The sequence below is a fragment of the Triticum dicoccoides genome, chromosome 2B (genome assembly GCF_002162155.2).
Source record: "Triticum dicoccoides isolate Atlit2015 ecotype Zavitan chromosome 2B, WEW_v2.0, whole genome shotgun sequence".
NCBI lineage: Eukaryota > Viridiplantae > Streptophyta > Magnoliopsida > Poales > Poaceae > Triticum > Triticum dicoccoides.
The window spans coordinates 452,063,338-452,074,902 of record NC_041383.1 but is presented as its reverse complement, the minus strand read 5'-3'; the positions used below and the strand labels follow the sequence as shown (position 1 = coordinate 452,074,902).

At 42.4% G+C, this 11,565-nt stretch overlaps 1 protein-coding gene across 7 annotated transcripts in view; it reads left to right on the top strand.

Annotated features, from left to right (window-relative positions):
- Nucleotides 1-5,966: 5,966 nt before the first annotated feature.
- LOC119364155 (sucrose nonfermenting 4-like protein) overlaps nt 5,967-11,565 on the top strand; it is a 10,400-nt gene continuing 4,801 nt past the window's right edge. The window contains exons 1-9 of one of the 7 annotated variants that reach the window (XM_037629577.1): nt 5,967-6,305; nt 6,393-6,468; nt 8,679-8,888; nt 9,196-9,312; nt 9,386-9,445; nt 9,991-10,080; nt 10,153-10,278; nt 10,685-10,826; nt 10,916-11,089. In XM_037629577.1, the coding sequence (XP_037485474.1) occupies nt 6,238-6,305; nt 6,393-6,468; nt 8,679-8,888; nt 9,196-9,312; nt 9,386-9,445; nt 9,991-10,080; nt 10,153-10,278; nt 10,685-10,826; nt 10,916-11,089 (1,063 nt within the window). In that variant the 5' untranslated portion in view covers nt 5,967-6,237. Of the gene's footprint in view, nt 6,306-6,392; nt 6,469-6,713; nt 8,889-9,195; nt 9,313-9,385; nt 9,446-9,990; nt 10,081-10,146; nt 10,279-10,684; nt 10,827-10,915; nt 11,090-11,565 lie in introns of those variants that run through there. The other 6 variants (XM_037629579.1, XM_037629578.1, XM_037629576.1 and 3 more) reach the window with 6 other exon arrangements.

Genomic DNA, 11,565 nt, shown 5'->3' with positions numbered 1-11,565 from the left:
TCGCAGATCGCCGCCGCCGCCTCTTGCTCCGGCTGCCGCCGCACCGCACCCTGCCGCCTCTCGCCTCGCGCCGCCGCCGCCTCTATCTCCGCTGCCCCGCGCCGCCTTCCCGTGCCGCGCAGCCACCGCCACACCCCGCCGTCGCCGCAGATCTCGCCGGAGATCGCCGGAAACCGCCGCCGTTGGTTTTCACCGTAAACCGCCCCGAACCGTCCGAGCCGGTATAAACCGATTTAACCACCCCGGTTTTCTTTCGGTTTTTTCGGTTTATTAAATTAGGTTTTGTTATTTTGCGAACGTTCGTTAGTTAGGTTCGGTAGCGAACGATTTTCGTTCGTTAGGTTCTGTTAGCGAGCGTTCGCTCGGTAGAGTTTTCTTTTTATTAATAGATTTTGGCCAGGGACCCGTCCGTGAATATTTTTATTTACAGATTGGCCCCTGTTTTTCAAACAACCACTACTTTTCAACCATTTATCCAAATCCAACGAAACCAACGCCCACTTCTTTGTTATGATCCCCTCATCTAGTAAAATAACTTAAACATGTTTTTGAAAGTTTAAAATTTGAATTAGATCAGATTTGAATTTGAACTTTGTTTGATCATAACTTGAATTTTATAACTCCGTTTGAGTTGATTCTTTTTGCATCTCGAAGCTCTTGACCTAAACTTTCTGATAAGGCCAAATTCACTTAATTTTGGTACTGTTAGAAATTGTTTTCTGTTGCAAGAGTCATTTGCTTGGTTTTGATGTTTTCCAAATCGTACTCTTCGTTGTTTCCGGTGCTTTTGAGTGATTGCTTATGTATGGTTACTATTGCTTGCTCATGATAGATTGACCGGAGTGTGACGAGTAGAACTATCAAGAGTTTTGAGTGCGATTCATCTTCATCAACATTGCAGGCAAGTTCACACTTTGATCATACTTCCTTATTACCCAGTTTTTATGCATTAGATCAATCCTCAAACATTGCATGACTAGGATCTAATTAAATTGTGGGATGGGAAGTAGATGAGGTAGTACCTATTACCTGTTTTATTTTCAAACCCTTGGGAGTTACTTCTACGTTTGCTTATTATGCCATGCTATGCACGTAGACGTGGATTGGGTGAGTGAATTTCCATGACAGATATGAGATTGTTAATTAATGGTTTATTTAAGGTGGCAACTTAAACACACATCTGGGTGGATTGAGGCACCTGGTTACTCCAGGACTTGCCTGTCTAGGCACCTGGGTTTCCAGGACTTGCCTGTTTTTCTTCGAACCGCCACCCAGGCTCAAAGGGATCATGAGATTATTCAAACCAGAAACTTCCGTGTGCAGACACATGCTATTATGGGCTCTAGCATAGTTGACTAAGTCATGCGAACTCTTACAGGGTAGACTAACAGATGTAGGGGATGTAGGTTGGTACGGTCTACCCTCTACGTAAGGTGCAAGCGCTTCTGAAAGACTATGTCTCGGTCATCCGTTTCTCAAACACCATGTAGTACGAGAAACCAAACGAAGGCGATTGAGTCATGTGGGGAAAAGTGCACAAACCTCTGCAGAGTGTATAAACTAATCATGATTAGCCGTGTCCCCGGTTATGGACGTTTTGAGTATCTAGTACTTGGATTTTCATGTGAATCTCATCATGTTATTTTAATTAATATTGTTGGGTTTAATTGAGTACTTTTAATTGGGATTGAGAATGCTGTCAACCATTCTCAATGTTTAACAACCACCATGATAGTTAAATAAATATATTCCTTTGCAGTAGGGAAAAATTGGCTTTACGCAAAACTTTATAACCATAGAGCTTTTCCACCAGCCAAATATGCATGTAGTGATAGCCTTTATTCATCATTGCTCTATGGTGTGAATTTGCCAGTACATTCAATGTACTAACCCTCTGTGGCTGCAACGTCTCATGTTGCAGGATCTTACGACGAGTAAGTGATACGTTAGGGTTATGATTTCCTATACTCAACTTTGCCGTTGGTGTTGATGGGAATCCACAACCTTGTTACTTCCGCTACTTTGGATTGAGGTAATAGTATTTACGTTACTTTATACATGTGATTTACCTCTATTATAAATCCTCGAGTACTGTGTGTGTTAGCATACCGATCCAGGGATGACACGTAAGCACAGAGACTTGACCCATTCGGGTCAGGTCGCTACACCACCTACTCGGGTTTAAGCTTCTGTCACTCTCGCAACCCACCATAGGCGAATCATGAACATATTGTAACACCCTACAACAAGGGCCCCTCACATTTGCGCGAGACGGAGGGCACCATAGGACAACACCATAAATAAAATATACAATCATATCAACCAAGATCATGATTAACCCACAGGACAAAACAGATCTACTCAAACATCATAGGATAACCATGGATCATTGGGAAATAATATATATAGTTGAGCACCATGTTTAAGTAGAGATTACAATGGGGAGAAGGGAGGTTACACCGGGGAGAGAGTTGGTGTTGACGGTAGAAAGATTGTTGATGTAGATCGCCGTCATGATCCTAGCCCCGGTGGCACTCCGGTGCCACCGGGAGAGAGGGGGGAGAGAGCCCCCTCCTTCTTATTCTTCCTTGGCCTCCCCCCTAGATGGGAGGAGAGTTCCCCCTCTGGTCCATGGCCTCTATGGTGGCAGAGGGGCGGGAGCCCCTCCGAGATTAGATCTCCCTCTCTGTTCTCTTCTGTTTCGCGTTCCCCATATCTGGCCCTTCACAGTTTCTTAAATTCCCGGAGATCCGTGACTCCGATTGCGCTGAAATTTTTACATGATTTTTTCCATAAATTATTTGTCTTGCGCCAGAAGAAGGGCTCCAACCGACGTTCGAGGAGGGCACAAGACACCAGGGCGCACTTGGGTCTTAGTGGCGCGCCCTGGTGGGTTGTGGGCATTGTGGGCCCCCGTTTGTGTTGATTCCACCTCCTAACACATATATTCCAAAATAATTCTCTGTAAATTTTTATCGCGTTTGGACTTCGTTTGATATGGATATTCTGCAAAACAAAAACATGCAACAAACATAAACTGGCACTTGGCACGGGATAAGTAAGTTAGTCTAAACAAATCATATAAAAAGTTGGCAGAAGTATGTAAAAGTTGAATAATATTGGCATGAAACAATCAAAAATTATAGATACGATAGAGACGTATCACATGTCTATATCCAAATAGAGTACTAAGTACTCACTCTCTACATGCCATCCCAGTCTTGGTGCTCTTGTGGTTTTCTCACTTGCTCTGATTAGTAGGTGCTCTTGTGTTATCTAACCATGTTTTCTCAAGTTCACCTCTTACAAAGTCAACTCAAGACCACAAGGTAAGTATATGCATCACACTCATGTACATGATGATCCCTTGCTGATGTACATATTGTTTGCAAGAGGGACTCATGAACATGAAGGTACAATTAAATTTTCTACATCATTTACTCTGATGCATATAGCTAATATACATGTAGCTCATTGCTTGCTCTGTCATGTCTATGCATTCACACACTTTTATAGTCTATCTTCACATGATTCCATAAATGTAGGGGGAGCCAATGCATGTTACATGTCATTCCAAAGCTTTACTTGTTACTTCTCATATTTTATCTAAAGCTTTGATGTATGTTGTTACCAATTACCAAAAAGGGGGATATTGGAAGCACAAGTGCTCCCTGAGTGATTTTGGTAATTAATGTCAACATATCTCTTGTTGGACTAATATTTTCATCTAGTATATTTCAGAAAGTTCAACAAAGGCATGGCATGGACAAGAGGATGTGTAACCCCTCCAAGGTGCTAAGGATAAAGATTGGCAAAAGCTCAAGACTCTTCATTTCTATTTTAGTGATCCAAGATCACATTGAGTCCATAGGAAAAGCCAATACTATTAAAAGGGGATGAGGTGTTGCTTAATGGTCTATTTGCTCAAAATGCTTAGTGATATGCTCCAAAGCCCTCAACCACTCTCTCAATTCCAAATATGTCCTAAACCTAAAGTCAAACTTGGCCCCACCGATTTAATCCATTCGGCGCCACCGTGTTCACTTGACATAGCCACTGCCAGAACCCTAATCAATTCGGTCTCACCGATAGGGATCTCGGTCCACCAAGATGGCCTTGCAAACTCTTTGTTGCCTGTTGCAATTATTTCGGTCTCACCGAAATAAGCAATCGGTCCCACCGAGTTTGCCTGACCAACTCTCTGTTTGCTCATTTCTGAAATTGGTCTCACCGGGTTCATGCAATTGGTCACATCGAGTTAAGGTTTTGCCCTAACCCTAGCACATCGATCCCACCGAGTTGATCACGTCGGTCCCATCGAAAATCCTATCATTCACATTTTTTGAACTGAATTGGTCTCACCGAGTTAACCTATTCGGTCCGACCGAGTTGGGTCAAATGTGTGTAATGGTTAGATTTTGTGTGGAGGCTATATATACCCCTGCACCCCTTCTCTATTCAAGAGAGAGCCATCAGAACGTGCCTACACTTCCACTACTCATTTTATGAGAGAGAATCACCTACTCATGTGTTGAGACCAAGACATTCCAATCCAACCACAAGAATCTTGATCTCTAGCCTTCCCCAAGTTGCTTTCCACTCAAATCATCTTTCCACCATAGCCAAATCTGTGAGAGAGAGTTGAGTGTTGGGGAGACTATCATTTCAAGAACAAGAGCAAGGAGTTCATCATCAACACACCATCTATTATCTTTTGGAGAGTGGTGTCTCCTAGATTGGTTATGTGTCACTTGGGAGCCTCCGTCAAGATTGTGGAGTTGAACCAAGGAGTTTCTAAGGGCAAGGAGATCGCCTACTTCGTGAATATCTACCCAAGCGAGGCAAGTCCTTCGTGGGTGATGATCATGGTGGGATAGACAATGTTGCTTCTTCGTGGAGCCCTCCGTGGACTCGCGCAACCGTTACCCTCGCGGGTTGAAGTCTCCACCAACGTGGATGTACGATAGTACCATCTATCGGAACCACGCCAGCAATCTCCGTGTCTCCAATTGCATTTGCACATTCCAATCCCATCCCTTTACTTTCTTGCAACTTGCATGACTTACTTTCCGTTGCCCATATACTCTTACCATGCGTGCTTGAAATGTAATGTGAATGCTTAAACTTGTGCCAAAACTCCACCTCAACTTGAAGAACTTAAAAAACTGCTACTTTTGCTTGTTGAGAGTCTAATTACCCCCCTCTAGACACCTCTTCTCGATCCTTTCACCCCAGGCGTATATAAGGGGAGGACCGCGGCCACCGAGAGGGAAGAGCTCGACCAGAATAAAGAGATACACACAAGTAACAAGGTTGGGAGTAAGATAGCCACCAGAAGGATGCTCGAGAGCGTAGTCTAGGCCATCACAGAAGACCTAAACATACCCAAGGCTCATCCGAGCACGACAAAGCTTCCCCGAGCATACCAACAACTCGCCCTCGTGTATGTAAACTTCGGCATATGACCACCATCAACCAACCACAAACAGAAAGTAGGGTATTACATCACCATGTGACATGACCCTATATAAACTCTGTGTGTGAGGCAGTTTATTCGACTTGGCAATGGGGTTTACTTGGTACATCATTGGGGTAATCTAGATCATAGATTTAGGCAATTAAGGGCTCAAATTACGGGGGTATCACTTATGTTGATACAACATTGAACAACTTTAGAGCGTTAGATGCAAGTAATCGTGCGGCTGGTGTTATATAGATCCAATCCTACTCGTGGTTTTAATACTAGTGGAGATGGAGATGGAGATAAAGATGAAGATGGAGATTTGCTCTAATTACGTGGAAAAGCAACTTTTACAGGTTTTTAGTCGTTGGAGATGTAGTGTGCGCCGTAGGGAATTGGTGGCGCACGAGTGGCATGGAGCAGCGTCCAAAGACATGAGCACCAACAACCCAAGCCAACCAAAACGAAAGCGAAAAAAAACAAACGTTCCACGCACTCCAACACTAAACACCAACGCTTTTCTCTCTCTTCACTCCTCCCTCGCTTCTCCATCTCCGCCTCCCTCCCTCCCTCCCTCTCCCTCCTCGCACCAAAATTCCTCTTTTTATTTCACCTCACACCAGTCCTTACCGTCCTTTGCCCTCGCGTGCTCTCCTACAACCCAATCCGGGCTGCTGGTCCTTGGATGGACTCGGGTCTCGACTAGCTATAGGCCCTGCTCGGCGCCGAGGGCGCGCGACACTCACTCCTAGGGTTCTTGGCCCGGGGCTTCTCCAATGGTGCACCGCCGCTTCTCCTGGCCCTTCGGCGGCCAGCGCGCCTCCTTCTGTGGCAGCTTCACCGGGTGGGCCGCAGGGATTCGATCTCGGTGCCCAGAAGCTGGATCTTTTTTCCATTGGTAATACTGATTTCATCTTCTTTTTCTTGTCAGCTGGAGGGAGTGCCCCATGGGGCTCGTTGGGACTGAGTTCCAGGTGGTGTTCGATCTCCCACCAGGGCTTTATCAGGTGCGTTATGCTCGAATTGCCTAGATTATGCTCGAATTGCCTAAATACGCCCGCTCCTCGCTCCGATTACGTATTTGTGTGCCGTTGCACTGTTTATGGCTTTGCTGCTAGGCTTGTTAGTTACGATTGGCGTGCTTGTATGTATGAGCTATGGTGTTTTTCAGACAAGCAGGATCGAGTTGCTTGTCGGGAGGGCTTATCGTGTTCATTTTGTGTTTGTCCTTGTCTCAATTTTTTCCTGTCAGACGGGCGCATGGACGGCAATGCATCTAAGGTTTGTTGCAGTAGTTGAGTTGTGGTGGATGGCCATCGAAGGTGCTGGCTCAATGTATTGTATTCGAGCATGAATGAACGGATGAACAAGTGAAGTACTCCCGAAAATACTTGTCATCAAAATGAATAAAAGGGGATGTATCTAGATGTATTTTAGTTCTAGATACATCTTTTTTTGTCCATTTTGATGACAAGTATTTTCGGACGGAGGGAGTACGTAGTTATCATTGACACACAAGTGAGAATGTAGCCGGTTCTTGGGTCGAGCTATTTTATGTGCACAAGCTGTATCCATTTTGCAAGTAGTGTGGCAGGCAGAGAGCTTTCATACAGATTTACAGTTAGTGAGCTTAGCTGGTGATCTGACATTAATTGCACGCAGTGATTAAAATCTGCATATGGATGACGAGTGGTGGTTTACTGATGTCAGATACCTTTTAACTGTTACGCTTCTATGTGACCCTTTTGCTGCTTTAGATGACTGTCTTGCAGTGTGGCAGGCAGTAGCCGTATGAAAACTCTGGTTAGACATAGGATCACAAGGACTAGGTCTGGAATCATGTAAAATTGGCGTACAGTGATTTTGTTTTGTTTTGAGGAATGCCTAACATAATTGATGTCTTGTTTGATAACATATGCTACTGAAGTTCTATGATTGTAGGCCCTGTGCACTAGCAGATAAACCAGGTATGGTCGTAATAAATGACATCTTAGATTTAGTGCCAGATACATGCCATATTTTTATGTCGAAACGATAGTAGCTAACAACTTCTGATAGTACCACCACTCGTTGTAGAGCATGCTGCCAAAAAAGCGGGAAATCAAAAGTTGACCTGTTACATTTACTATTTGGAGTTTGAGGGGAAAGACTGTTATTTCAGCTGCACCATTGACATTCCTAGTTTTGCACTTTGACCTGTACAAAAATTGTAAGGACTCAACTTACCCATTTTCATGGTTTGAAGTCTTACATGTTTCAAAGCCATAGACATGCGCATCTATCTAGTGAACTTAATAGGTAGGGAGTTATTAATCTTTAATGCTAAAAAACAAATCAGGACAAGAAGCTGCTGTTCCATGTCTCCATAACTCCAGACAAGAAGTTGAAGATGTTATGTAACGGGCTTAACGGCTGCTCTAGATTTGAGTATACAACATCAATGCCTGTAATGCCGTTTGTAATTTGCAGTATGTTGTGACCAGGTTTCCTTTTTTAGTTTTTTGCCATTTATTCCATCTTTTCTTGGGTTATTACTAAGCCTCTTTTCTGCTGGAAGCTATTAATACTTGAATTGTACCAAATTTGTCTGATTTGCCATGCATTGATATCCCTTTACCTTGTTACTTAGCAATCCATAAGATCTTTCAAAATTATTGCCTAATTAATTATAACCATGGAATCTTGCGCATACTCAATATTGGGTTTTGTATTTTGGCTGTTTCGCTTCAAGATTTAGCACCTTCTATTTCTGCAAATGCAGCCAAGCATGACTATAATTATAAAGCCCTTTGCTGCTATTCTTTTACAACTCACTCTCTATGTAATTGTAGGAAACATTGCGTTTATGCAGCAAATTCACTCACTTGTTATTGAACATTCTACCATTTATATCCCTATAAAGATGTCAACTTGTGGTGGCGGTCTGGCCACCTTTGGGCTATGCCACCTAATGGATCTGGCAGAAGCAGATATAGTTCGTCGGATCTGTCCCAGATTTGTTTAAATCTGTAGCAATATGGGCATTGTGCTAGTGACGTTCCCAATGTGGTTCTTTATAGTTCCGTTCTTAGGTTAGGAAGCAACTCAAACATGATCTTGCGCTGGTAATTTTTTTTGCAGATAGTATATTCCTTCTATGCTTTCTGTACCAGTGCCCCACTACTTTCGTACAATATTCTCCAGCTTCTGTGTTTTATTAATGCATATGCATACATAGATGTGGTCTTTTGGTTCAATTCAGTACCGCTTTTTGGTGGATGGTGTCTGGAGATGTGATGACACAAAACCTGTTGTACGTGATGAATATGGCCTGATCAGCAATGAAATGCTTGTCACACTTGTGGAGAATAATACACACCCGGCTGTACAGCTAGAGCAATCACCCGTTAGAAGAATGAATTTGGATGAGGGTACTATCTTGACAACAGTACGTGTCAAAGTTCCAAATTTTATTTTTTGTCTTGCATAATTCGTAGACTGAAGGGGAGCCTTGGCGCAGTGGTAAAGCTGCTGCCTTGTGACCATGAGGTCATGGGTTCAAGTCCTGGAAACAGCCTCTTACAGAAATGTAGGGAAAGGCTGCGTACTATAGACCCAAAGTGGTCGGACCCTTCCCTGGACCCTGCGCAAGCGGGAGCTACATGCACCAGGTTGCCCTTTTTTTTTTTATAATTCGTAGACTCTCCTGAATAACTAATGCTTAATTGTGTACTGTGCCATAAATCTCCATACAGATGCCACCAGAACCACCATCTCGAAACTCGGGCATGCAGATTGCAGTTTTCCGCCATCGGGTCTCTGAAATACTATTACATAATACCATATATGATGTTGTTCCTGTTTCTAGCAAGGTTAGGCTCTTGTTTTATGATCAACACTTTGTCTTTGACCATGCAATAATCAGTTTTCACATAAGTATTCCAGATAGCAATTTTGGATGCTCGGCTTCCTGTCAAACAAGCATTTCATATTATGCATGATGAGGTATGTGTTTGCAAGAACTGCTATGTGTGCTTTTGTTTTTTTTAACTTCGTTATGTCTGAACTTCCCTGTGTTGGATCATCATGTTATTGAGGAATTTAAAAATATTCTTGGAACAAGTACCCTCATCATTAGCCGCAAATCCCATCCCACCCTATATGTTCTACAGTTATCCATATTCTTATAGCAGCAGACATCTCCTTTGTCCTTACCCAGAATAACACAATTACTCCCTCCGTTCGAAAATACTTGACATCAAAATGGATAAAAAGAGATGTATCTAGAACTAAAATACGTCTATATACATCTTCTTTTATCCATTTTGATGACAAGTATTTCCGGACGGAGGGAGTACTATCACCACTGTACCTCCATTTAGTAAGGTAATTTAGATGAGAAAAATTATCATTTACTTTTCAAGGTTCTATTTGTGTTGGTATTCTTCCTGGTGTATTCATGTATGGCGTGGTCCACTAGCCAACATGTGATTTACCTTGTCAATCAAATGCCATAAGAGTAGTACGCAGTTAACCTTTTCTTGTTTTAGGGCCTTGCTTTGGTTCCTCTTTGGGATGATGGCCAAGGAACCGTAACAGGCATGCTAACTGCTTCTGATTTTGTATTAATTTTGAGAAAGGTGAGATCTCAATTACTGTATTTCTTCCTCTGTCAGCGAGGTTTTTACTAATTCCCAGATCTGCAGTTGCAGAGGAACATTCGAGTTCTGGGCCATGAAGAGCTTGAAATGCATTCAGTTTCTGCTTGGAAAGAAGCAAAACTGCAGTATTATGGAGGGGCTGATGTCGCAGGCATGCAAAGAAGGCCATTAGTTCATGTATTTTCCTGTACATTTTCCAGGCTTCTCTCATCTGATTAGCTGTGTAAACATTCTAAAGATCAGCATTGGCAAATAGGAAAAACTAATTATATGCCCAGAAATATAATGCTACCATCATTTTCCAAAATATGTCAATATCGTTACTTGAACATTCATATTGACTGATCTACCATTCATTGTTGGGATTCTTTCTGCTAACCCAGGCCTTTTGGGATATGGTAGAATGGGGCCTGGCTATTCCAAAGCCTAAATTCCCCCACATCCAAACATGCCAGATAGTTTGAATCTTCTGTATTTGCAGAAGTTGAAAATTGTTGGAATCACATATTTTTTTAATTCTTTTTATCAGTAAGGTGAAATAATAATTGTCCTTTTTCTTTTTCCCTACAATGTCTTTCTTCAGGTTAAGGATTCGGATAATTTAAGGGATGTGGCACTGACTATAATACAAAATGAAATATCTTCAGTCCCTATCTTTAAGTCCTCAACGGATATATCAGGGATACCGTTACTTAATCTTGCAACTCTTCCAGGGATTTTGAAATGTACGGTATTTTTTATGAGACTTTGTTCTCCTAGCTAATTTTACCTGCATCTCGACTTGAGCTTACCTTTACCTTGATGATGTATTTAGTTCTTTGCTCAAAGCTCCAAGAACAACCAGAAGGTTATCCCATTTTGCGAAATCAGATTTCCAGTATTCCTATTGGTACATGGTCGCAGCATACTGGAAGGGCAAGTACTAGACAGCTTAGAACATCGGGGCTGAGTGCTCCTCTAATTACTTGCCTGGATTTTCTTCTGGAAGGTACCATATGAATGACATTTGAAATGCAGATAGTCATGTTATTTTCCCCAGTTGATCCATAAGAACATGACACGGTGGTTGTTGGCTACACAATCAAATTAAGTAGGTGATTAGTCCCTTTTTTTTGAGGGAATCGGTGATTAGTACCTTCTTGAATAGTGCAGGTAATCAATTTCAAGTGAACAATCAAGTCTGAAATAAATGTGTCCAGGACTTGTACAAAGGCTTCTAACACGTGTCATCATTGACTCATGCAGACATCCCATTAGTTGTCATCTTTTGCAGTGACACATTTGAGTTTTTCCTGTTAACTCTAATACCTCGCCCTCTTGAATTATAACCTCTGTCCAGAAATAGCTGAGTTTTACAAAGTGAGCAGTCAAACTTCCTAAGGACTAATATACTAAAAAAACAATTAGGCTGGTTTAGACAAAAATGATACATTAAGATTTGTCTCCTGCAACGGTTTTGGATCC